This window comes from Aegilops tauschii, chromosome 6, assembly GCF_002575655.3.
Source record: "Aegilops tauschii subsp. strangulata cultivar AL8/78 chromosome 6, Aet v6.0, whole genome shotgun sequence".
Taxonomy (NCBI): Eukaryota; Viridiplantae; Streptophyta; class Magnoliopsida; order Poales; family Poaceae; genus Aegilops; species Aegilops tauschii.
Window position 1 is genome coordinate 246,802,855 of NC_053040.3, and position 27,797 is coordinate 246,830,651.

The 27,797-nt window shown below is 49.5% G+C and overlaps 1 protein-coding gene across 1 annotated transcript; it reads left to right on the forward strand.

Annotated features, from left to right (window-relative positions):
* The first annotated feature begins 4,680 nt into the window (after positions 1–4,680).
* Positions 4,681–18,824, forward strand: LOC109758293 (phosphoenolpyruvate carboxylase 1). The gene is made up of 10 exons (XM_020317143.4): positions 4,681–5,078; positions 5,174–5,565; positions 5,652–5,736; positions 6,156–6,378; positions 7,212–7,315; positions 7,406–7,493; positions 15,603–15,757; positions 15,836–16,834; positions 17,524–17,910; positions 18,261–18,824. The coding sequence occupies exons 1-10, from the start codon at positions 4,899–4,901 to the stop codon at positions 18,552–18,554; spliced, it is 2,907 nt and encodes a 968-aa protein (XP_020172732.1). The 5' UTR covers positions 4,681–4,898; the 3' UTR covers positions 18,555–18,824.
* Positions 18,825–27,797: the final 8,973 nt, after the last annotated feature.

Below are 27,797 nucleotides of genomic sequence, written 5' to 3' on the forward strand. Positions count from 1 at the left end.
GTTGTTACCTCCGATTCGACCCGCTGGGGCCGACGAAGATGATGTGATAACCCTCAGCGTCTGCGTAAGCTGGCCCCTGCTTTGGCCGAAGAGCCAGATTCATTTGGGGGCGGGGGACACCACCCCACAGACAAGACCGCCAGTCGTGCGAGCGCCAAGCCATGGCAAGAACGCCGCAACGCTACCGGACATGCCGGACATCCCTATGGCACAGGATCCGGACGACAATGACAACGACGACGGTACATTTACCAACATCGATAAGTACTTTGCCGAACATGGGTACGGTGACGAGTTCTGCAGGCCTCCTTCTCAAGAACCCAACCCTGAAAAAGACGACCGCGATCTAGCTGGTACGGCGGAGAAACCCAATTGCAACAGGCGTCGTCTGGCGTTCAGTTCTCAGGAGACGCCTCCAGCTGCCGCCTTCACCAAGCCTCAGATAGCTGAGGTGCGAAATATTATCAGCCCCAACACGCTCAAGAAGGCGGTCTGTGAGCAGAACTCGATCCCATTACAGCATATCAGGAAGAAGGGACAGAAACGAAAGACTAACAAGGGCGCCGGTGCGAGCCAGCCGGCACCGAGTACGATCCGTGCTCAGGATGGGCCACCTTCACCTAAGGATATCTCGAGGAGGGTGCATGTGGCGGGTAGGGCCATGCTACCGACAAATATGCTCAATGCTGCAACCGGTGCTATGCGGAGTCTGCATGACAGTGTTCTTTCTTTGGAGAAGCGGCGTCTCAGAGAGAATGATGTGGCATACCCGGTTTTCGTGGCCAAGGTGCCAGAGGGCAAGGGCTTTGTGGATAGCGCCGTCGGGGGTATGATCGTCCTGCGGTTTGATGACATCTTTGCTATGTTAAACCTTCAACCGCTGCACTACACCTTTGTTCGGCTGTTTTCGCTGAGTATGGAGATGCGGATCATTAGAGACAAGACCCCGGACATTGTGATAGTCGACCCCTTCTACATGCGTGCCAAGATCTTGGGCAGCGCTGGGGACCGGCAAGTCGCGAGTTCACACCTCGAAGGCGTCATTCTGGCAAACCCAGATAAGGATAACTTCCTCGTGCCTTACTTTCCTGAGTAAGTCATCCCCTAACCGCCCCGTAACATATGATTTCTTAGATTTCGATCGTTCTTTTTTTCTCTAACATTCCGTGTTCTGTGTAGTGACACACATTGCACACTCATCCTCTTAAGCCCGAAATATTCCATGGCCACGTATTTCGACCCGGACCGTGACTCCAAGATAGACTACACAAATATCAAGAAAGTTCTTGATGATGCTCTCCCCGGCTACGCCGCATCTGGAGGCACCTTTAAGAGGCCAGCTCGTAGGTACGGCAGGCACGTGTTCACCCACAATACGACGTTCCCCTGCGTCAAGCAGCCGCCTGGCGGTCAGAAGGATGCCTACTACGCCCTCCATCACATGCGGGCGATCGTACGGGACCATAATCACCTTCTGCTACCAAATAATCTCAAAGATTGGGCCGCAAGCTTGGCGGCAATCCAGGACGCGGACATCCGACAAGAATTCTTTTGCATCTAGTCGGAGTTTGCAGAAATCATCCATCAAGATGTCCTTCGTACCTCGGGGCAGTTCTACCTCAAATATCAACCGTCCAATAGTGAGATAGACACAACGCTACAAATGCAGGCTGACAACGCCCGTGACTTCATGACCATCACGACAGACGGCGGCTTCATCCACACTCCGGTCCCATGAGTCAAGTCGAAAGTAGTGATGCTATGTGTAGTTCTGAAACATCGATTAGCTCATGTTGTAATTAAACTTTAATGAACTTGTATGTCTCTTTGGTTTGGACAGTCGTTCAACTTAGATGTAATCGATGCTATTTATTAGTAGGACCATGAATCGTGCTATTAATGTCTTGCTTTTCTCTTCCGATCCTTTTGTTGCATACTTATATATTGCTTATGCATTGTCTGTTGTTTGGCTAGTGCATAGAGATGCCGTCGTATGTCGTGTACAAGGGTAAGGTTCCCGGAGTCTACGACGACTGGGAGGAGTGTCGGAGACAGGTTCACCGTTTCAGCGGTAACAGTTACAAAGGATATACCACTAGGGCGGAGGCGGAATCTAGATACGCGCGCTATCTAGCGGGAGAGAGGAGGGAGCGTTGGAGGAACCGGATGAAGACCAGTTTCATTGCGATGATGCTCATCGTGATGACCGCAACTCTCTTCTATGTGATGGTAGTTTAGATGATCGATATCGACTTGTAATGTGAAGACAAACTCGCTACTCGCGGTCTCGAGACTTGTAATGTTCTATCTTTGTTCGGTCTTTTGAATTCCAAGACTAATATGATGAATTGTATTCGGAGACTAATCTTCTATTGTATTCGATGAATCTGTTGTTGCTGTGTGGTGTTGTCTATATTCTGTCAATAATATATTTTGTAACCTGTGCAAATATCAGTAAAGAAAAAAATCCCTAATATTCATACTAATGGCGCATCACCCCAACATGCGCCATTAGTATGCCAAAGGATACTGATGGCGCATCACCCCACAGTGCGCCATTAGTATGGCAAAGCACATGTGTAAATATCGCCCCCTGGGAGACACACTAATGGCGGATGTTGGTCTATACTAATGGCGCACGGCGTGATGCGCCATTAGTAGACCAGATACTAATGGTGCACCAGTGGTGCGCCATTAGTATTCAATACTAGTGGCATGGTACTAGTGGCGCACCAGTAGTGCGCCATTAGTAGGCAAAACTGGTGCGCCACTAGTAGGCCTTTTCCTAGTAGTGGTTGGCGTATTTCGAGATTAGGATTTGTCACTCCGATTGTCGGAGAGGTATCTCTGGGCCCACTCAGTAATGCACATCACTATAAGCCTTGCAAGCATTGTAACTAATGAGTTAGTTGCGGGATGATGTATTACGGAACGAGTAAAGAGACTTGCCGGTAACGAGATTGAACTAGGTATTGAGATACCGACGATCGAATCTCGGGCAAGTAACATACCGATGACAAAGGGAACAACGTATGTTGTTATGCGGTCTGACCGATAAAGATCTTCGTAGAATATGTGGGAGCCAATATGAGCATCCAGGTTCCGCTATTGGTTATTGACCGGAGACGTGTCTCGGTCATGTCTACATAGTTCTCGAACCCGTAGGGTCCGCACGCTTAACGTTTCGATGATAGTTATATTATGAGTTTATATGTTTTGATGTACCGAAGGTTGTTCGGAGTCCCGGATGTGATCACGGACATGACGAGGAGTCTCGAAATGGTCGAGACATAAAGATTGATATATTGAAAGCCTATATTTGGATATCGAAAGTGTTCCGGGTGAAATCGAGATTTTACCGGAATACCGGGGGTTACCGGAACCCCCCCGGGGGCTTAATGGGCCTACATGAGCCTTAGTGGAAATAGAGGGTAGCAAGGGGAGTGTGGGGCGCGCCCCCCAAGGCCCAAACCGAATTGGATTAGGGCAAGGGGGCCGACCCCCTCTTTCCTTCTCCTCCTCTCCCTTTCCTTCCCCCTCTCCTACTCCTACTAGGAATAGGAGGAGTCCTACTCCTAGTGGGAGTAGGACTCCCCCTTGGCGCGCCTCTCCCTGGCCGGCCGCCTCCTCCCCTTGCTCCTTTATATATGGGGGCAGGGGGCACCCCATAGACACAACAATTGATCATGGATCTTTTAGCCGTGTGCGGTGCCCCCCTCCACCATAGTCCACCTCGATAATATCGTAGCGGTGCTTAGGCGAAGCCCTGCGTCGGTAGAACATCATCATCGTCACCACGCCGTCGTGCTGACGAAACTCTCCCTCAACACTCGGCTGGATCGGAGTTCGAGGGACGTCATCGGGCTGAACGTGTGCTGAACTCGGAGGTGCCGTGCGTTCGGTACTTGATCGGTCGGATCGTGAAGACGTACGACTACATCAACCGCGCTGTGCTAACGCTTCCGCTTTCGGTCTACGAGGGTACGTGGATAACACTCTCCCCTCTCGTTGCTATGCATCACCATGATCTTGCGTGTGCGTATGATTTTTTTTGAAATTACTACGTTCCCCAACAACAAGATACACCTGGCAATGGCCTCCGTCGCCCTCAGTGTCGTGGCCTGCTCCAAGGCGGCGGGGTCCTCCTGCTGCTCGTGACAAAGCAGGCTGGACAACGGATTGAGGTGGCAGCCTCGTCGGGGGGGGGGGGGGGGAGGAGCAGCAACGCGAGAGGAGGTTGCGGTCCTAATGGAGATGGAGGAGCGGTTGGTTGACGGCCTGCTGGGTGCGATGCGAGGGAAGGGGAGGAAGAGAGTGCACGGGAGGACATGCGGATGGGGCGGCGACTAGGGTTCTACGCGTGGGGTTGCTGCCTTTTAGACACCTCTATGTGAAATGACGTGAAATGACGAAAATACCCTAATGGGCTGGGATATTATAGTTTGTTGCAATTGCAATTTTATCAGACGGCTGAGATTGATCGGGTAAGTATCCAATGGCTCACAACGATTCGGCCTGAGATCCGGCGGCCAGGATCGCAAAGGAAATCGAATTTAACGGCCCATATGCTCCTGTGAATATGGGAGCTCGGTTTTACACAGCTCTCTAAGACTCTAACTATGGGATCCACCCTATGTGTGGACCTGTTTGTCAGCGACTAGCGAGGAAACGACGAATGGAGGCCGGGCAGGCCAAAGAAGACTCCGCTCTCTGCCTCACCTAAAAAAAAGACTCCGATCTTTGCCTACCTATAGTTCCGCCCCATATCCCTCATCCCACGCCGACGAGCCTCCACCGCCGCCGCCACGTTCGAGCACGCACCGGAGGATCCGCGCGAGCTGCCCGCAGACCCCAGAGGGGACCCGCTTGATTTAACGCAGGCGCGGGCGCGCAGCCAGATGGCGGCGCCCTCGGGGAAGGCCGCAATGGAGCGGCACCAGTCGATCGACGCGCAGCTGCGGCTCCTCGTCCCCGGCAAGGTCTCCGAGGACGACAAACTCGTCGAGTACGACGCCCTCCTCGTCGACCGCTTCCTCGACATCCTCCAGGACTTGCACGGCCCCCACCTCCGCGAATTCGTGCGCCCTTCCCGTCTCCTCTACTTCCCAGATCCGCACACCATCTGTCCGACGTCATGCCCATACGGACTGTTTGGTTCTCTTCTCCTATGCAGGTGCAGGAGTGCTACGAGCTCTCGGCGGAGTACGAGACCGATCGGGACGAGGCCCGGATAGCCGAGCTCGGGAGCAAGCTCACCAGTCTGTCCCCCGCTGACTCCATCGTCGTCTCCAGCTCGTTCTCGCACATGCTCAACCTCGCAAACCTGGCCGAGGAGGTGCAGATCGCGTTCCGCCGCCGGAGCAAGCTCAAGCGGGGGGACTTCGGTGACGAGGCATCAGCGCCCACCGAGTCTGACATCGAGGAGACACTCAAGCGGCTGGTCTCCGAGCTCGGAAAATCCCGTGAGGAGGTGTTCGATGCACTCAAGAACCAGACTGTCGATCTTGTGTTCACAGCGCACCCCACGCAATCCGTCAGGAGGTCCCTGCTCCAGAAGCACGGGAGGTGATGTGATGGACAATGAATCCCACTCCCATTGCTTTCGCCTTTGTGGAGACTCTAAAATTTTGTGGCGTTAATTGATTGTGCAGGATCCGAAATTGCCTGAGGCAGTTGTATGCAAAGGATATCACTGCCGATGACAAGCAGGAGCTCGATGAGGCTCTGCAGAGGGAGGTAAATTAAAGAAACTTGTCAATTTGAGATGAGAATATTATAAAGTAAATTTGATCTTTCAATATAAAGGGTACACCAAAACCTTTCTTGACTAGTATTGTATTATTTTCGAATAGCTGGAACTGCCCATTTAATATGTAGCCTGTACCCCTCTTAACTGTTATAAACCCACACCTATGATAGCTTTCATGACACATTCAACACAAGATCTCAGTATGATTTGACCAAACTGGTCACATATTCATCTTTAGTCAAATAAGATAATGAGATAATGTAAATAATCTATACAACATGGTAGGCGTAGCTTATTATATGCAAGTTTAAAACTTTAAATGTATGTGGAAAATCACTTCTTGTTTTCTACTATTATGTCCCATCACGTTTTTCTCTTTTGATTCATCTCTTAACACGTTTCACAGATTCAAGCTGCCTTCCGAACCGATGAAATCCGCAGGACACCTCCCACTCCCCAGGATGAAATGCGTGCCGGAATGAGTTATTTCCATGAAACTATATGGAAGGGTGTACCAAAATTCTTGCGCCGTATTGACACTGCTTTGAAAAATATTGGGATTAATGAGCGTCTTCCTTACAACGCTCCTCTCATTCAGTTCTCCTCCTGGATGGGTGGTGACCGTGATGGTACTTTATCCTATGCCACTTTGTACATCAGTGATCATTTAGGAAAGGGAATTATGCTTTTATGAAGAGTCTGTTATACGTACTAGACCTTTTTGTTGGGAAGATACCAGATTTCGTAGTGGTACATGTGAGTGTACACCAGATTTTGGCCTGCACAAAAACGTCCTTAATATGGCCTCAAATGAAAAAGTGTCCAACATGAAAGTTGCGCGCTTCGTCATGACAAACAACTTTGTTTTTTGGGTCATCTCCGTTCGAGGTCATATGCGGCCATAATAACCAAAACAGTAAAAGGTAAAAGTTGACATTTTACCATTGTAAAAGGTAAAAGTGGTAGATTGATTGATTGATTGATCGATTGTGCTGTTCAATCGGCCATCACCTCTCATCTATATATGAGGTGGCTGGACTCCGTACAAGAACAATAAAATGACTCCAATTTCCGTCCAAATTGTCTAACTAACCTTACTTGGAGGGCACTAGTCTGGACTCTGAATTTGGCTGGACTGTTTGGCCGTATCTGGATCCTCTGCAGGAGCACACTTTTTCAATTTGAAGCCATCTTGAGATGTACTCCCTCCGTCCCAAAATAAGTGACTATAAAGTTAGTACAAAGTTGAGTCACTTATTTTGGGACGGAGGGAGTATATATTAGAACTATAGAACTAGATAAGAAAGGCCCGAACAATTGGCCGGACTGTCCAGGACTTGTTCGGCCCACACTATATATATTTTGGTTGGTCCGGACATGATATTTAAGGTAGAACTAGAGGCTTTTTTCCTGTCCATAATAAATAATGTTAGAACTTATCTTATACTCTCTTGTTTCATAGGAAATCCAAGGGTTACACCTGAGGTCACACGTGATGTTTGCTTGTTAGCAAGGATGATGGCTGCTAACTTGTACTTCTCTCAGATAGAAGATCTGATGTTTGAGGTATTGTAACAATAGAAGTACTTTTACATGCTGTAAGGTACTCTTGCAATATTAATATCCCAATATTAAGAATAAAAGATGTTTTTCTAGCTTTCTATGTGGCGCTGCAGTGATGAACTTCGGGTCCGTGCAGATGAACTACATTGTTCCTCAAAAAAATCTGCAAAGCACTATATAGGTAACAGAAATTTAATTTTGGCAATAAGTGTTTTGGTCAATTTGCATAAGTGTTGGCCAGCTTATCATCGGAAAAACTGGATGCCCTTTTCTCTTCTTGCTTTGCTCTTGACACATGCAGTATCACTTCAACACAAAGAAACTTTGCATAGTTTTTCTTTTATATTTTTAGCCATGTTTTGTCAGTTTAACCACATCAGACTTATCTCTTTAACAGCATCTTAACTTCACTACAAACTATATGCTTTAGTTCCCTTTTGCATATAAAAATGTGCATGCCTATTGCCATTTATTATTTACCACATGTTGTGGATCATCATTTAATTTTAGCTTGTCAGATGATTCGATAAGTGCATCTACTAGATCAAAATCTGCTAAAATCTACTGGATCAGGCACGTTACCTTGACAAGATTTAGGTGTTGATTATTTTTTGTTATAGAGATAAGGTATTGAAATTAATTCTAGAGGCTTGGAAGTTCTCATTATAAACACCAATCATATATTGTTATTGTTGGCAGAGAGAGAGAGACATACCAGCTTGTGTCCATCTGTGCGTGTGTAGCGGCACCTTACTCTAGACAGCGTCTGTTCCTCCTCCTTTAGACCAGCCCCCCACATGGGCTTGGGCCTTAGAGCAACTCCAGCCGCGCCCCCAACAGGCCCTCCCTAGGCATTTTTGCCGCGCCGGCGCCCAAAAATCGGCCCAGTCGCACCCCCAGGAGCCCGTTTTTCGCCGGTTTGGGCCGAAACTGGCGCCGGCGGACCCAGGCCGAACCCGGCGCGCTGGGGGGCGCCCGGGGGCGCCGGGGCGAGGCGTTTTGGCGCGAAAGCGGATGGGCCCGCCGAGTCAGCGACACGCCGCTTTGTCGCCCTCATCACCTCGGTTCCCGCGGGAATCAATGCGAAGGCTGCCGCGCCGGTCAGCCTCCATTGATGCCTCACGGGCGGCGCAATGAACGCGCCGCGACGCGCGTCCACCCACGCGTTGCCCGGCATGCAGCCCGTCGCTGCCCAGCCACGGCTATAAAAGGGCGACCTCCCCGCCGGTGGACGCCGCAGCTCTCATTTCCCTCCTCCCCGTCGTAGAAAGCAGCTCTCTCCCCCCTTCCCGCCGACGAGAAAGATGGCCGAGAGGTACCCAGGTGACGGCGCGGCGGCGAACGGCTTCGGCCGCCGCCACCTTCAAGAGGCGGAGGCCCTGTTGCTGTACGAGGCGGAGTACCCGGCGCCCCCGGACATGCGGGTGCCGGGGACGTGGAGGCTGAGCGCCGCCGGCGTCCCGGTGCCACCGGTGCCCGAAGGGGCGGCGCGGCGGGCCAAGATCGCCCGCATCCGCTCGTCCCTGACGGAGGAGCAGCGAAACAAGCCGCGCTACGCCGCCGACAGCCACACGCCTCCACCAACGGCGTCATCCCGCGGGGCCGCCTCAACGCGGTGGGGGCTAGGCGTAGTTTGGTGTAGTTTAGGCGTAGATCAGGCGTAGTTTGCATGTGTTCGTGTTTTTGTACAAATTTCAATGAAGTTTCGCCGAGTTCGTATAAAAATCGCCGAGTTTGCATACACTTTGTACAGAAAGTCGCCGAACCCGGGGCGACCTGTGGGCCGACGACTGGGAGCTAGGTCGCCCCCAGGGGTCAAACTAGCGCCGGTTCACCCCCAGGCCGCTCTTTTTCGGCGCCCTGGGGGGCCGAACGGCTGGAGATGCTCTTATGGACCAGAGTGGAGATGGGCGAGGCCCATATACCGGTTCAACATTCCCCCTCAAAATGGGTGGTAGATATCTATCATCCCCATCTTGTCACAGGCCAAGTTACAGTCCTTTGTTCCCAGTCCTTTTGTTAAGCAATCCGCAAACTGCTGCTAGAGCTGACATGAGTAAGGCTGATGATCCTAGCATCAAGTTTCTCCTTAATGAAGAAGCGATCAATTTCCACATGTTTTGTCCTATCATGTTGAACTGGGTTATTAGCAATGCTTATGGTTGACTGATTGTCACACCACACCGTCAAGGTCCCTTCCTCAGAAGCTTCAGCTCGCTTATTAGGTGCTTCACCCAGAGTATCTCACTCAACCTTTGAGAAGGCTTGATGAGGAACACTAGATGAGAAGAAAGAAAACACATGCCAGATCTGTTTGGCTACTTCTAGATGCTTCCACTCTAGTGTAGTATTTCTTTCCTTTTCTTTTCTATCCTACCTACTGTTTTCTAGAGTCTTCTAGTTGTGAGTAGCTATGAGTACAATGGTGAAACTTACATAATGTTTTCTAGAGTATTCCAGCTATAAGTAGAAGTATGTGAAGGCTTCCCAAAGCCCTATAAATAGAGGTCCTCGCCTCTACTTTGGAGGCAGACTATGTACCCCTACCTATAATAGAACTTGTTGTTCTTATCTAAGATCTTGGAGTAGATCTTGTGCCCTAGGAGTTCTGGATTGAACTCTTGCTGCCCTATCAACCTACATTCGCCTCTAGAGCGATATCTAGCGCAGCACGTTGAAGCTGTTCCTTCAACACTTGTGCTGTACACATTGTAGCAGCAAGGTGGAGTTGCTCCTCCACAAACTTTGTGTTGCTTCAAGGCTCTATACTCAGCTTCTGCTGTTGATCTAGACTCAACTGTCTAATTCTTACTTCTCCATGAAACCAAATTTCCCCCCACAAACACAAAACTTGATCTTCTATCATCTTGACAACTTGCGTATTCAGAGTTAGTATAGCCAGCCACCTCAAGATGTCCACTCTTCGCAAACCACAACCCTTTACCCGCACTGCCCTTCAAGTATTTCAGGATTCTGTGCACATTATCAAGATGCCCACTCCTTGGTTCATGCATGTATCTTCTCACCACACCCACGACATACGTAATGTCAGGCTTTGTACGACACAAGTACAATAACCTCCAAACTAGTTTATGATAATCTTCCTTATTCACTAGTTGTCCCGATTGTGCTGTCACTTGATGATTTTGTTCAATCAGAGTAGGGGGCTGCAGTGGTAAAGCTGCTGCCTTGTGCCATGAGGTCACGGGTTCAAGTCCTAGAAACAGCCTCTTGCAGAGATGCAGGGAAAGGCTGCGTACAAAAGACCCAAAGTGGTCGGACCCTTCCCCGGACCCTGCGCAAGCGGGAGCTACATGCACTGGGCGGCCCTTAGTGTAGGGGCTGCACGACATCCCATCATGATGCCCATGTCACTCGAGAGATCCAAGGTGTATTTCTGTCGGCACAAAGATATTCCCTTCTATATCCAGGCCACTTCAATGCCAAGGAAGTATTTTAGGTTGCCCAAATCCTTTACCTCAATTTCCTTGCTCAGACACCCCTTCAAATCTCTCTGTTCCTTTCTTATCATCTGGTGGTATCTCCATGTACACTTCTTCCTGCAGCTCACCATGCAAGAAGGCATTCTTGACATCTAATTGATGCAGCTTCCACCCATAGTTTGAAACCAATATCCTTACTGTGTTCATCTTTGTGTTCATCTTTGCCACTGGAGCAAACATCTCATCATAGTCAATCCCATTAGTTTGACTATATCCTCTGGCGACCAATCTGGCCTTATACCGTTTCACCTTCCCCTCGGGATTCTGCTTCATGGCGTAGATCCACTTTACAACTTACCGCTTCCTTTTCTGCCGGCAATGTGGTTAGCACCCATATCTTGTTTTTCTTTAGTGCTTAGTTTGATGAACAGCAAACTTAGTTTCTCCAAACATCAACTCACACGGAGATTTCATGCTTAGTATTCTTGATGGTGTCCGGTTGATCAGGCTCCACAAGAACTTGGCACATTCGGCGTATACATAATGACCGAGCAACCTCAAGAATATGTCGATTCTTCCTTTCTACCACTCACCTGAAACTGATTCTTCACCAAGGCACTGAAATTCTGAAAACAGCTTTGATTCTTCACCAAGGCATTGAAATTATGAAAACAGCTCAACACCTCATCCTTGTGATGCATCAAATAAATCCAAGTCATACGAGAATAGCAATCGATAAAGGTAATAGAGTACTTCATTCCATTCATTGACACTATTGGGCAAGTCCATACATCCGAAGGAATCCATAAACGGAGATGCTCCTAAGCCCCCACATGAGGCTCTTGTGTGTTTGGCGTATTCGCAAGCATCTCCTGTCAACTTGCATTGACACTATTGGGCAAGTCCATACATCCGAAGGAATCCATAAACGGAGATGCTCCTAAGCCCCCACATGAGGCTCTTGTGTGTTTGGCGTATTCGCAAGCATCTCCTGTCAACTTGCCCTTGTCTCTCTCGCACATAACATCCGGAAATATTTTACTCATCTTATCAAAAGATATATGCCCCATTCTATAGTGATGGATCATCGCCTGCTTCTCCTTGTCCTCCATGGTCGCAGCACACACATAGTCTGGCTGCACCTCCTGGTCCGTATACCAGAGCCCCCTACGCTTGGTGCAAGTCCCAACCGTCTGTCGCTCCTGAATAAGGCAACCGAACTTGTCACGGATCACACGTAAGTCTATTTGATCAATTAGAGCACTGGAAGTGACCAAATTGACAGGAAAAGCTGGCTCATGTAAAAGTGAGGATAGGGAGATGGTCGATGGACTTTACTGTGCCGACCCCTACAACAAGCTGTTTTGTACCATCAACAGTTCATATAGTGCCCTTGTGAGTAGGAGGATGCTTATTGTAAGACTCAAAACACACATGATTTATTCGCAACATGCTTAGATGCTCCAGAGTCTAGAACCTACTCTGGAGCATTCTCATCAGTAGCAAGAGATGCCTTTTCTAGATTATCTTCATCAGTGGAGGCCCAGTGAGCAAAGTCTTCATAGGCAACATCACCTACTTCTTCGCCCTTTGACGTCCCGGTGTCCCCTTCAACTATCATGTGTGCCCTCTGACCTCTGAGTTTCCTGAGTATCCACCTCTGCCCCTAGCCTCTACCACTTCCCCCTTTGTTATATCCCCTGCCTCTACTGCAAGTTGGACATTCCCACTTCTGGTGACCTACCTCCCCACATGTATAACAGTCCCTGGGATCTCTCCCTTCCATGCAGTCACTTGCTGCAAACGTCGAAGTAGGCACAACCTTCACGTCTGCTTGCTCAAGAGAAAGCTCCTCCTCTCGAGTCATCGATGCAATAGCCTCATCAATAGTAGGCAGGAGAGTTTGGTGTAGTAGTAGGGATGCCTCCCTGCGATCAAAGCAATCTTTTTGAGGCCATCAAAAAGTTTCAGCACACGCCTGCATGCCATCCACTTGTGCCCTGACTCGATAGAAGCCGCATCATAGAGTTCCAGAGGATCACAATTATCCTGGTCTGCCGACAAAGCCTGCAGTTCTGCCACATATGCCATCACTGACATGTCACCTCAGTTTTGCCAACAAAGAAAGGGACTTAGCTGGTCGGGAATACGAGTGAACAAAAGGACTTGCTGAGGTTCTCGAGCAGCTCACTTGGTTCCCCGCAGGCTCGAACTCTGGGGCCATCATTACACGACAGAAAGAGGCTCAGAAGATCAAGCTGTTGCCCACTGACGTTAAGCTAGAGGGGCTACTAACTATCTGAGTTGGTCTCGGAGGGCAATGCTGGCTGTGGAGCAGGACCATCAACTCTTTGCTGGAGTACTGGGTGGACAGAGTCTTCCATATCTCAGCAGATATGGATAGCCCCTCCATAAGCGTCCAATGGGGCACCACCGAGTTCAACAACCACCCAATAAGAGCATCTCCAATAGACGCGCAACACGCGACGCGCTAAAAAAGCGTTTGCAACGCGCTGTTCGCGAGTTTTTGCACGGCGAGGAGCGCTTGCTCTAGCGGCCGTCGCAAAGTTTAGCGCGCGCGAGCGCGCTGCAAAAAAAACTGTGCTATGCACTCAAAACAAATAAAAAACCATAGGCATAGATAAAAAAGTGATACACAGATAAAAAAAGTGATACATAGATAGTTCATCTAGCATAGATAGGTAAAAAAGACACTAGTCCGAGGTAAAAACTACGGTGCAACTAGAAACTACTCCGAGTCGTCTCCTCGCTTGTGTCGTCCGACGTATCAAGCCACGCGTCTTCCCACCGCTTATCGTCGCTAGAGAAGAATGATGCCGCTCCCAGATCGCACTGCGATATCGCCAGTGCCTTCCGACGACGCCTGTCCACCCGTTCCGCGCGCCTCCTTGCCCTCCTCTCCGCCCAGAAGGCGTTCTCGTTGGCGACGTCCTCCGGGTGGCGCTGGCGCCACTTCGCCATGGCTCGCTCGTTCGCCTCGGCGACGAGGAGGCGACGCTGCTGCCGACGGTGTTCCTGACGGTCGGCGTCAGTTATTAGCCGCGGCAGAGGGGCGACGGCCTGCGCCTGCTCGCACGTCCAGATGTCCTGGAAGTTCATCTGTGGGCGAGGCCTCCCGAGGCGCCATGCCGCCGCGTCGTACGCGCGGGCGGCCTCGTGCGCGGTCTCGAACGTGCCGAGGCCGAGGCGGATGTCGCCGGACCGAATCTCAGCGTAGAAGGCGCCGGAGGGGCGCTGGCGGACGCCGCGGAAGCCCGAAGATCCCCGGCGGCGCTGCGGCATGGTGGCGTGTCGGCGGCGAGGCGAGGGAGCGGCAGAGGAAGCGGGGAGAGAGCGCGTGGCGATGTGGATAGCGATGGGAGGCCGCGTGGCGGGCACAACAATTTATAGGCGCGCGGGAAGCGGCGCGCCAAATCTAGCGCGCGACCGCCCGCTTTTTCCCCGCGCGCGCAATCGTTTCCCGCGCGCCTGAGTTTCCCGCCTCTGCTGGAGCGCGCGCTAAAATCGCATTTTACCGTGCGCGGCGCGGTTTTTGCAGCCGCTGTTGGAGATGCTCTAAGCAAAGAGTCGATGGTCCTCCACTTCTTTCCCTCTGCATTAATCTTGTCTCCTGGTTCTTCGACAGTGCCCAACAAGTACCCATCAAGGTCCTTGTGCTCCAGAGCCAGCATTGCCCTCCGAGACCAGCTCAGATAGTTGGTAGCCCCCTCTATTTTGATGTCAGTGGGCAACAGCTCGATCTTCTGAGCCACTTCCTGTCGAGGAACGATTACCCCAGAGTCCAAGTCCGCGGTGAACCGAGTGAGCTGCTCGAGAACCTCAGCAAGTCCTTTTTGTTTACTCATCTTCCTGACCAGCTACTTCCCCTTCTTCTCCCCCTTGCAAACAACTGCGTGCAGCAGCAGCTCCAGTCGTTGCCTCCGTCCTTTTGTAACCAGCAACAGCAGCCTTCAGCAGAGCTGCACTCAGCAGCAGCCGTGACTCTCTGCAATCGGCAATCAGCAGCCGCACACAATATCCAGCAGCACCACGAGCAAGAGGCAGCAGCTGCAGCACTCCAGCGTCTTTGTCAATCAGCGGCAGCAACTCTCAGGAGCAGCAGCAGACAGCAATCAAGTGCAAGCAGCAGAAGCACTTCTCTTCTTCTCTCCCCCGGCGCAGCCGCACTGCAAGCAGCAGCAGCAGCAAGTCAGCACATCCCTTCTTGTCTTCACTGGCGCGGCCGTACCGCCCCTCATTCCTCTTCCTTTGCCGCGCTCACAGCTGCCGCCTGGCTACGCAGCACCCACGCCGCTGCCCTGTGTCACAGCCCCTGCCGCAGCCGCGCGAGCAGCCTCCTTCCCTCGTCTGACCCAGCCGGGCGCTGCCGCTTCACTGGCAAGTGAGTATGCTGCCACTGCTTGGCTCGATACCATGTTGGCGGCGGGGGGGGGGGGGGGGGGGGGGATGAAGGGGTTGAGGGGTACCAGCTCGTGTCCATCCGTGTGTCTGTGTAGCGGCGCCTGGTTCCTCCTTTCTTGGATCAGCCCCTCACACGGGCTTGGGCTAGAGTGGAGATGGGCCAGGCCCATATACCAGTTCAACAGTTATGAGCCATTGAAAACAGAAATATCGTGGATAGGATAAGGGTCAGAATAACAGGGGCACTTGCTCTCAAGGCCTAGTATCCATTAGTTGGTTCTCTAAGAAGCTTGTAGTCATGGGTATATTTTGCTTGGCACCAAAAATAATTCGTAGTCGCGTTAACCGCTTGATTTTACTCCTTTTCTTGCGAAGAATAATTTGCTTGCTGAACTGCCTATTATTAAGAAATGTCTTTGCTGCAGAGTTCTGGAAGCAAGTTCCTTCAAATGAACCTTATCGTGTCATACTCGGTGATGTCAGGGATAAATTGTATTATACGCGCGAACGTTCTCGCCATATATTGACAACTGGAGTTTCTGACATTCCTGAGGAGTCTACTTTTACTAATGTTGAGATGGTGAGCTCTTATCATCAGATGTGGCTTCTTCGTGAAGGTTGCCGCCATTAGTTGTCTAATTGTTCTCCTATGTTGCAGTTTCTCGAGCCTCTTGAGCTATGCTACAGATCTTTGTGTGCTTGTGGTGACAAACCTATAGCTGATGGAAGCCTTCTTGATTTCTTACGTCAAGTATCAACTTTTGGGCTTGCTCTTGTGAAACTTGATATCAGGCAGGAATCTGATCGACACACTGATGTCCTTGATACTATAACAACACATCTTGGGATCGGATCCTACGCTGAATGGTCTGAGGAGAAACGCCAGGAGTGGCTGTTGTCCGAACTAAGGGGCAAACGCCCATTGTTCGGTTCAGATCTTCCTCAGACTGAAGAAGTTGCTGATGTTTTAGGCACATTTCATATCCTTGCTGAGCTTCCAGCAGATTGTTTTGGTGCTTATATCATCTCAATGGCAACTGCCCCATCCGATGTGCTTGCTGTTGAGCTTTTACAGCGTGAGTGCCATATAAAAAAGCCATTGAGAGTTGTTCCACTATTTGAGAAGCTTGCAGATCTTGAAGCAGCTCCAGCAGCGGTTGCACGCCTATTTTCAATAGACTGGTATATGGATAGGATCAATGGCAAGCAGGAGGTCATGATTGGATACTCAGACTCTGGCAAGGACGCTGGGCGTCTCTCTGCAGCGTGGCAAATGTATAAAGCACAGGAAGAGCTCATAAAGGTTGCAAAGCATTACGAAGTAAAGTTGACAATGTTTCATGGAAGAGGTGGAACGGTTGGCAGAGGAGGGGGTCCCAGTCATCTTGCCATATTATCTCAACCACCAGACACAATACATGGATCACTCCGTGTAACGGTTCAAGGCGAGGTCATAGAGCACTCATTTGGAGAGGAACACTTGTGCTTTAGAACTCTGCAGCGCTTCACTGCAGCTACTCTCGAGCATGGAATGCATCCCCCAATTTCACCCAAGCCAGAATGGCGTGCTCTAATGGATGAGATGGCTGTTGTGGCAACAAAAGAGTATCGATCAATAGTCTTCCAAGAACCACGCTTTGTTGAATACTTCCGCTCGGTACGTTCACCTGTTGTATCCAATGCTTTTATCATATACCTTGCAGTTAGCATGAGCATGAAGTCATCGTTTCTACAAAGCTGCATGCTAAAAGGTTTGTTTGGTTTTGTTGTTTTTGAGCGTGTATGCCATGGCTTTCTGGTTGATTATAGAAAAAATAGGAGGAACCTAGAATTAGAGTCTTATGGGAGACTGACTCTGACCTATCAAAGCCCTCTCTCATCTGGTTGATAGTAGAAGGTACGCATGATTGTACCATGGACATAAACTAGGTCGAGCATATATTTAATGATTTCAAACTAAAGCGTACCTAAAGCCTGCCTTGGGTCAGAGCGTAAGCTAGTGATGCTTTTGGCTACTGGACTTTAGCCATCTAGGGTACGGCACTAAACGGCTTCGCATAGAGCACAAAAACTACTGTTTGGACTCTTCAAAAGAGCAAATACCAACCTAGGGATATGCTCCTTTCCCATTGCTATGTGGACTGTCAGTTTTGATTTATTTCGCATTATTTTTATACATGTGCACTCTCTAAATTGTGAGCATCGACTTATACTGAACGACTGTATGGTTGACATATCAACAATGTAAATGTCACTGAATTGTATCATAGTGCTGACTGAAGCTGGGTTTGAACTTGGTGGAGATCAAGATCTAATTTGTACTAACTTGTGCATCCATTGTTTCAGGCAACACCTGAGACTGAATATGGTCGGATGAATATTGGCAGCCGGCCATCGAAGAGAAAGCCTAGTGGGGGCATAGAATCACTCCGTGCAATTCCATGGATCTTTGCTTGGACACAGACAAGGTTTCATCTTCCTGTATGGCTTGGATTTGGTGCAGCATTTAAACATATCATTCAGAAGGACATCAGGAACATCCATACTCTGAAAGAAATGTACAATGAGTGGCCATTCTTTAGGGTCACCCTTGACTTACTTGAGATGGTTTTTGCCAAGGGAGATCCAGGAATTGCTGCTTTATATGACAAATTGCTTGTGGCTGAAGATCTGCAGTCCTTTGGGGAACAGTTGAGACAAAACTTTGAAGAGACAAAACGGTTACTCCTTCAGGTAAAGTGCTAACACCACGTAACTTGATAATACTATTACTAGGTCTATCCTGAAATATACTTCCGTAATGTGTACGTAGGCTCATTTAAGGAACCTATCTTTCATAAAACTGATGGTCAAGATGTAACCTTAGAGACTTTCAGTGTCCAAAACAACTCGGATCCGTATGTGATTGGTCATTAAGCCTTTTACATGGTTAGTTGAATTTGGCTGGTGCCATTTTCAGAGGTAGATAAAATGATTAGTTGAATGATTTGTTCAAATGTACTGACCTATACATATCAGACATAATAAAAATAATTACCAGAATCTCCGCCCATGGCTCTTCTAACCATTGTTGATCTGTCCAGGTTGCTGGTCACAAGGACGTTCTTGAAGGGGATCCTTACCTAAAGCAGCGTCTGCGGTTGCGTGAGTCCTACATCACAACCTTGAATGTTTGCCAAGCCTACACCCTGAAGCGGATAAGAGACCCCAGCTTTGAGGTGACGCCACAGCAGCCGCCCCTGTCCAAGGAGTTCAGCGACAAGGAGCCCGCGGAGCTGGTGCAACTGAACCGTGGGAGCGAGTATGCCCCAGGCCTGGAGGACACCCTCATCCTGACTATGAAGGGCATTGCTGCTGGCATGCAGAACACAGGCTAGGCCAGTATGCCGCTTGTTGTATAAATAAACGTCTTCCGCCATCCGGTGAATATGTTTAGCTAGGTCGCCAATGCTAGTGAACTCTGGAGGAATTTGGCACTTCCGTGCCTTTGCTTATGTACCCGATCCAAATGTCAAGGGGAATGTATGCCTGTGGCGAATAAAATATGGAGTAGTGATATTATGCTTTTGTCTAATAACAGACTTGTCTCCAAGTCCGAAGTTTCATGTAGAAACCGCCATTTTGAAGTTTCATTTTTTAAAAAGAAATTATGTGAATACTTTTATTTTGCTGGTGATATATATTTTTTGAAAAGGAGGCAAAAGATTTGCATCATCCATTAATTAAGCAGAAGAGAATTGCCCGGTTAATTAACATAGAATTGGGCGAAAACCGTCATAAAACGCTGAGCGTCACACACACCTCTACAAAGAGTGCCTCGCCGAGCTAGCACACATGCGTCATCGTCATCACTTCTCCCCTAGCAGGCGTCATCGCCATCCCTAATCACCGAGCAAGCGATTCCGACTTTGGTGTGGATGAACACCGACCCAACTCTCACCACAGAGGCCGTGCACAAACAAATGAAGATCCGTGCCAGAACTCAGCCACCCGTGTCGAGGGCAGCGCAACTCCGACTCTGAAGGAGAGATCCAAAGAAGAACTATGCCAGGTTGGCGCCGTGGAAGACCACCGAACGAACCACCTGCTACATGTCATCGTTGCCACAGGGGCCCCGCCACCGCAGCTCCGACTTCACCGTAACAAACAAATCGAGATAATCCCATAGACACGTTGTGGGCCAATAGGTCGTGGGCTGGCCCATGAACGTTGGAGGTGGAGGCGCATGCTTGCTAGAAAAGGAGAGAAAATCGATAGAACCAGGGATCGAATCTGGGTATCATGCTGGAGGGAGGCATGAGCCACTGCAGTACACGCGTGTTCGTTGTATTTTAGAGTATTACTTTACAAAAGAACCAGACCTGATGCATCTTTAACTGAAAAAATCGAAACGTTTTATTCACTTTGGGTGGCATTGGTGGGTAATTTTTGCCAACTTTAAGGGTAATTTAGATGATGGTGAACGGGCAGAAGCACTCCGTGCTTTATTATTAGGTAAAGACTAGCAAAAGAGTCCGTGCATTGCAACAATTTTTTTTATAATCTCCAAGACGTTCGACTTGTGGACACAACTAAACGCAAATCCCATCCCCGTTCAATCCATATATGGACCGCGAGGACATGCACCTGCTGGACAAGACGACTATCAAGCCTGGTTAGAAAGGAATGGAAGGGCCCGGGAACAAACATACGCCAGAATGCCAACTGATATGCAGAATGAGGCGGCTCGTTTTCGAGGGCCATCTCACCCGATATGCTTCACACACGAGGTCATGGAGCACTAGTTCCAAGAAGGGTTTAAACCCGTGAACATCGAAGCTTACGATGGGACAACTGACCCATCTGTGTGCATCAAAGACTTCCTTCTCCACATTCATATGGCCTGCGGGGATGATCTCCATGCTATTAAATATCTTCCCCCGAAGCTCAAGGGATCACAAGGCATCGACTCAACAGCTTACCCGAGAACTCTATCGGAAGCGAGAAGCAGCTCGAAGACGCCTTTAGGGCAAACTTCCAGGGCACCTACGCCCGACCTCCGGACGCCGATGACCTTAGCCACATCATCCAGCAGCCCGGCGAGTCGGCCAGGAAGTTTGGGAATCGATTCTTAACTAAGAATAACCAAATAGTGGATTGTCCTGATGCAGAAGCGATCGCCGCCTTCCGACAGAGTATCCAGGATGAATGGCTGGCACGACAGCCCGGTCAAGACAAGCCGAGGACCATGCTGACCCTCACCTCTTTGATGACTCGCTTTTGCGCGGGCGAGGATAGTTGGCTGACTCGCAGCTCTCATGGCAGCAAAGCCAGCACCTCGGAGGTGTGCGATGGAAATGGCAAGCCTAGGCGCAATAAATATAAGCACCGACATAAAAACAACGGCAGTGATGCCGAAGACGCGGCGGTAAATGCTGGGTTCAACAATGCAAAAGCTAGACAGAAAAATAAACCCTTTAAAGGGAACAAGGACGACCCTAGCGCACTCGACAAAATTCTCGACATGCCTTGCCAAATTCATGGCACTGCGGATAAACCAGCCAACCACACCAACAAGAACGGCTGGGTCTTCAAGCAGGCTGGGAAGGTGGCAGCCGAGGGTCAGAGCAAGAGCCAGCTCCGCAGCGAAGACGAGGATGATCCTCGGAGGCCCAACAATAGGGGCCAGAAGCAATTCCCTTTCGACGTAAGTGATGTGAATATGATTTATGTCATCCACATCCCCAAGAAGGAAAGGAAACGAGCACTTCATGACGTCTACGCCTTAGAGCATGTAGCCCCGAAGTACAACCCGTGGCCGGCTTGCCCGATCACTTTCAATAAAAGCGACCACCCGACCAGTATCCGTCATGGAGGGCTGGCAGCTTTGGTCCTCAACCCCATTATCGATGGGTTTCACTTAACTCGAGTCCTAATGGACGACGACAGTAGTCTAAACCTGATCTATGCTGACACAATCAGTAAGATGGGCATCAACCCATCCAGTATGAAGCCCAGCAACACCAATTTCAAGGGTATGATACCAGGGGTAGAAGCACAGTGCACGAGGACCATAACATTGGAAGTAGTCTTTAGCTCTCCCGAAAACTTTCAAAGCGAGGACTTGATCTTCGATGTTGTTCCCTTCCGTAGTAGCTACCACACACTGCTCGGGTGAATCGCTTTCGCCCTATTCAACGTCGACCCGCATTATGCATATCTAAAGCTCAAAATTACGGGACCCAATGGTGTTATTACAATCAATGGTAACACCAAACGATCTCTATGTACGGAGGAACATACCGCGGCTTTCGCAATCGAGGTTCAAGAAGCCGAGGAAGCATCCATGGCCCTCGCTAAAATACATAAGTGCTCATTGAAGCGCATCCGAGGTGCCTCTTCAACATCTCGGCAGCCAGGTCATACCCTCAAATAGGGGTACGTGCTCCACAGGTTTCCTCTGCTAACCGAGGACTACGTACCTTGGCTTCATATCTTTGCGCTTAAAATTCCATGGGTCCTGTGGAGCATTACAAATAAGCTCACTGCTCGACTTAAACTGGGCATTGCGCATCTCCATCCTAGTTATTATCAAGGCACTATAACAAGCCCACCGGGATTGGTTTTCGCAAAGAACGTTACGCTGTCCGAACACGACTACTTGGCACCACCCCTTTCATAGGGTACGCTCGTCGAAGGCATCGACATAGCAATGACGGCGTATCATGTGAATTTACTTAAGCTTGGGTTGTACAAGGTCATGCTGCTAGACAACATGGAGGCATAAATGTGCGGCAGGGCTAACCACGGATGTTTCAATCCCTACCTTAACGACCTTGTGCAAAAACCTCTCTCTTTTGTGTTCTTTTAAAGTTTTCTTTGTTAAAGCTCGGCATGTACAATTTGACCTTATAAACCAAAATAAAACAGACCCTTCACGTTACGCATATATTTGTGTTCTTTTCTTTTCTTTCTTGCCTTGGGCTAAAGATAACTGTCGGATACAAACTTTTTATGATGTACTCGGCTGTCGACCGGGGGCTTGGATTTAGTCTCACGCCTAAATTAATGTCTGAATAGTCTATTCAGCATCTCGGATGTTGCATTATATGAGTTAGTTTCAAACCATGATTTTGGTCAATAGTTGGGTTGCACAACTCCTGTGCTTACCGCTTACGTTTCCGCTTCGTTTGGCTAAGAGTGTAAAGCGCCTCAGTGGAGAAAGCCAAAACCGACTGTTTTGGTAAGCGTAAACTGGTCGGTGACCCGATGACCGTGTCAAACAAAGATCATTGGAGGTCATCCATGTTAAATGATGGGATTTTCTTAAAACAAGCTGAGGTGGTTAATGGTTTAAACCTCGACAAACACTACAAAAAAAAGACACATCCGTGACATTTTGGGCCGAACGAATTTTTTTCCTGTCATGCTTATGACACTTCTATGACGACAATTGTGACAAAACCCGGTATCATCATAGATGTGGTGGGATCCTCCTTCTATGACAAAAAATCATGACAGAAAATGGGCTTTTCGTCCTGGGAGGGCCAGAGACGCAGCTGCATGACATTCTTTGGGCCGTCCATGACGGAAAAAACCGTTGTAGAAGCGAGGGCGAGGAAAATATCGGGGAGTTCCCGGTTACGGTGGGTGGTCGGGGTCGAGCGATGCGCGTTTCTCTCGTACACGTACGCGCATGGGTGCGAGGCGTTGGGCTCTAACTGAACCTGAGCGAGGCGTTCGCATACTGAACCCAAGCAATTGCACTGCAGGCTACGCGTTACTGAACCCGAGCGATCGATCGATCTGGCTGTTAACTGAACCCGATCGAGCGATTCCTTCGCCACTGCTGCTAACTAAAGCCGATCGAACCTGCTGCCTCTTGATGAACAATGAGCGTTGTTGGGGGTTGGATGAACACCCGGTGGGGGTTGGATGAACAGGACCCCGTGGTAGTAGAGGCTGTTGCCGCTGGATGAAGAGGACCCCGATCGAGCCGGTTGGGGGGTGGATGAACAGGACCCCGTGGAGGACTGGATGAATAGCATACGATGGAGGGCTGGTTGAACAGTAGCCGGTGGAGGGCTGGATGAACAGTAGCCCGTGGAGGGGTGGTTGAACAGGACCCTGTGGAGAGGGCTGGTTGAACAGTAGCCGGTGGAGGCTGGATGAACAGGAGCCCGTGGATGAACAATAGCTGGTGGAGGCAGGAGGGAGACGCCATGGATGAGCAGTCGCAGGTGTAGGCTGGAGGAGGTCGACGGTGGATGAACAGTAGTCCGTGGAGGCTGGAGCGAGCAGTAGACGGTGGATGAACAGTAGCCCGTAGAGTCCCGTTTTGCGGTACACCACACCCCTTTCGATGAACATGACCCTCGTTTCGACTGTAGGAGGTCGAAGAGAAGTCCGTTTCCTCCGTTTTGCGGTACGCCACACCCCTCCTGATCAACAGGACCCTGTTTCGACCACAGGAGGTCGAAGAGAAGTCCGTTTCCTCCATTTTGCGGTACGCCAGACCCCTCCCGGTGAACAGGACCCCGTTTCGACCGTAGGCGGTCGAACACAAGGCCGTTTCCTCCGTTCCACGGTACGCCAGGCCTCGTTTCGGCTCGTCCAAGCTTGTTGGCTCCCGATGAACAACACGTATTCTGTTGCCTCCCGATGAACACGATGCAGTTTCTCCATTCTGACCCAGCCGGTTGGCTGCCGATGAACAGGACGCCGTCGCTGCCTCTCCATACACGAGCCCTGGCCATATGTATGCGCGAGTAGGCGTTCGAGACCCCGCCCGTATGTACGTACATGGCCGTATATACTTTCTTGCACCCTGGCTGTACGTATGTGTACACGATATTGATGGGACTGCATGACATGCTACGTGCGCGCCTCTACTATGACACGTGCCCTTCCTTACTCGGCCACGGTTCATCGCTGCAGCCTGCAGACAGACCGATCGACCAGTATGTACGTACATGTTCGCGACCAGAATGACAACGCTAAGTACGCTTCGACCAGGTGGGTCCCGACTGTCAGGGGGGATAAGGAGGCACTTCCTTGCGTGCGAAGATGTAGCTGGTGGGTCCCAGTAGTCAGGGGGAAACATTTTTTTCGCGAAATACGGTGGCCCGTCCGATGGGTCCCTGCTGTCAGATGGAGGAATCATCATTTTACGTGTAATAAGGTTGCACTTCCTTGCTGCGGCCGTGGACCCAGTTGTCAGCCTCTCCACGTACAATACTCTTCCAATGGAAGTCGTTCCTTGACCACATTGACCACGCCACGCCGAGATCACCAAGGCAGTGGACGACGACGAGGCCTAGGAAGGGGACAACGCGGAGCCGGGGAAGACGCGGCAGTGGATGCCCACGCGGAGAGGAGTACGAGGGTTGACTGGTTCGGCTGCGGCGTGAGGCTGCCGTCGCTGTAGAATAACAGGGGGTGTGAGTGAGTAGAGGGGTGGCCTGGCTAGCGGTGGGAGTAGTAGGGGGCGGTGAGGCCTCCGCGGCAGCACATCCGGCCAGGAGAGGCAGTAGCAGGCGGCACGACCGACGCTGGTTTGGGCGGCTGGAGCAAGAAGACCAGAGGTTGAAGAAGCACTACGGCCGTTGGATGGACATCGTACGGTCACTAGAGCTAGAATCGTTCATATTGACTAAGTTGACAAAGCCCTTCATCCATGTCAACTTAGTAGGCCCACAAGTCAGCCTCCCACTATGGTGGGTCCCAGCTAGCAGGGGGAGTATTCATTTTTTGTGTTGACCACGCCGCGCCGAGCGCATCCAAGGTGGTGGACGACGACAAGGCCCCGGACATCAACGAGCCGGAGATGGGAAGGCGCGAGAGTGGAGTCACAGATGGAGAGGTGTACGAGGGTTAACTAGTTCTGGTGCGGCGTGGTTCGGCAGTCTGTGGAGAAGAACAGGAGGTGTGGAGGGGTGGAGGGATGGCCTGACCGGCGGTGGGGTAGCGCTTCATAGCGAAGCGTGCTAAGCAGAGCTGCTAGCAGTAGGAGGCGGGAGCAGGTGGTCCCAGCGGCGCTGGAGGAAGAAGACGAGAGATTGAAGATGGATGCCGGTCGTTAGATGTAAATTCAACGGCTATCATGTCAGAATCATTTGTTGACTAAGTTGACAACGCCTTGTGTTGGCTTCAACCTATTGGCCCACATTTCAGCCTCCAAAAATGTGGCACATATTCAACCCATTTTTTCAGAATTTATAGTCCATTTGATTTTTTTGAGAATTACAGTCCATTTGCTGGGCTGGGTGAACAAATAATGTAGGGTCCATGCGGCCCATTTTTTTAAAACTACAACCCATTTTCACTTTCTCGAAATACACGAATTTGCTGAGCTGGCTGAACAAATAATGTAGCGTCCATGCGGCCCCTTTATTTTTTTCCTAAAAAATTACAGCCCTTTTGCACTTTCTCAAAATACATGATTTTGCTGGGATGGTTCTAATTATAATGTTGGGTTGGGCGCAACAATGTTATCAAAAATAATCAGGGGCTGAGCATTTTGTTATAAAAATATTTAAATAATAAGTGATTTATTATTACATTGGTCCTTAAATCTTACCAAGCTTTGTACACAATCACTAGGATTTTCCTTGCCTTAATGTAAAGAAATCGTGTTAGAAGGGAAACATAAGTTGTACCTGGCGTTCCTATTCTTATATAGAAAAATAGAACATACCTCTGCGTTTTCTTTAAAAAAATACATAAGTTGGGCTGCGAATGTTTCAGGAAAAATAAAACCTAGGATGGGAGGTCCATAGGCCGGTCGATACATGATGGCCCTCAAGAAAATACAAACCAACATGTGGTGGGCTGCGCATGTTAAAAAAGAAAGCCTAGACGGGGCAGCCCACAACCCAGCTGATACTTGCTGGCCCATGATAACCCACAAGTATAGGGGATCGCAACAGTTTTCGAGGGTAGAGTATTCAACCCAAATTTATTGATTCGACACAAGGGGAGCCAAAGAATATTCTCAAGTATTCGCAGTTGAGTTGTCAATTCAACCACACCTGGATAACTTAGTATCTGCAACAAAGTATTTAGTAGCAAAGTAATATGATAGTAGTGGTAACGGTAACAAAAGTAACGGTAGCAAAAGTAGTATTTTTGGTATTTTGTAGTGATTGTAACAGTAGCAACGGAAAAGTAAATAAGCGAAGAACAATATGTGAAAAGCTCGTAGGCATTGGATCGGTGATGGAGAATTATGCCGGATGCGGTTCATCATGTAACAATCATAACATAGGGTGACACAGAACTAGCTCCAATTCATCAATGTAATGTAGGCATGTATTCCGAATATAGTCATACATGCTTATGGAAAAGAACTTGCATGATATCTTTTGTCCTACCCTCCCGTGGCAGCGGGGTCCTAATGGAAACTAAGGGATATTAAGGCCTCCTTTTAATAGAGTACCGGAACAAAGCATTAGCACATAGTGAATACATGAACTCCTCAAACTATGGTCATCACCGGGAGTGGTCCTGATTATTGTCACTTCGTGGTTGCCGGATCATAACACATAGTAGGTGACTATAGACTTGCAAGATAGGATCAAGAACTCACATATATTCATGAAAACATAATAGGTTCAGATCTGAAATCATGGCACTCGGGCCCTAGTGACAAGCATTAAGCATAGCAAAGTCATAGCAACATCAATCTCAGAACATAGTGGATACTAGGGATCAAACCCTAACAAAACTAACTCGATTACATGATAGATCTCATCCAACCCATCACCGTCCAACAAGCCTACGATGGAATTACTCACGCACGACGGTGAGCATCATGAAATTGGTGATGGAGGATGGTTGATGATGACGATGGCGACGAATCCCCCTCTCCGGAGCCCCGAACGGACTCCAGATCAGCCTTCCCGAGAGGTTTTAGGGCTTGGCGGCGGCTCCGTATCGTAAAACGCAATGATTTCTTCTCTTTTATTTTTTTCTCCCGGAAAGCAAATATATAGAGTTGGAGTTGAGGTCGGAGGAGCTCCAGGGGGCCCACGAGGTAGGGTGGCGCGCCCTAGAGGGGAGGGCGCGCCCTCCACCCTCGTGGATAGGGTGTGGGCCCCCTGGTCTTCATCTTTTGCAAGGATTTATTATTATTTCCAAATAGACGTTCCGTGGAGTTTCAGGTCATTCCGAGAACTTTTGTTTCTGCACATAAATAACACCATGGAAAGTCTGCTGAAAACAGCGTCAGTCCGGGTTAGTTCCATTCAAATCATGCAAGTTAGAGTCCAAAACAAGGGCAAAAGTGTTTGGAAAAGTAGATACGACGGAGACGTATCAGCCCACTGATAATAAATGATACCTGCCAGCTCCCCGGCTTCGTTGTAAAATTATCTCCTTTAGTAACTACGTTGAAGCACCTAAAAAAATGTAACTATGTTGACAAACCCGCGGGCCCCAATGTCAGTATAGCATTAGGAGGAAGTATTTTTTCAATGAGGCACTTGCTTGCGTACAGCCATAGACCTGGTGGGTACCGACTGTCCACCTCTCCATGTACAGTCCTCTCCAGATTCCTCTCGTTTGTTCAATATGTTCACAACGGCAGACAGCGGCGCCCCGGCGAGCGCACAAAGGCGGAGGACGAGAACGAGCCACCGGAG

What these genes read in the sequence shown, in the direction of transcription:
- LOC109758293 (XM_020317143.4), top strand. Translation starts at nt 4,899, where the DNA reads ATGGCGGCGCCCTCGGGGAAGGCCGCAATGGAGCGGCACCAGTCGATC. An exon ending in GCCCCCACCTCCGCGAATTC is followed by an intron (nt 5,079 to 5,173) that starts GTGCGCCCTTCC and finishes TCTCCTATGCAG; the next exon opens with GTGCAGGAGTGCTACGAGCT. An exon ending in CTTTTACTAATGTTGAGATG is followed by an intron (nt 15,758 to 15,835) that starts GTGAGCTCTTAT and finishes CCTATGTTGCAG; the next exon opens with TTTCTCGAGCCTCTTGAGCT.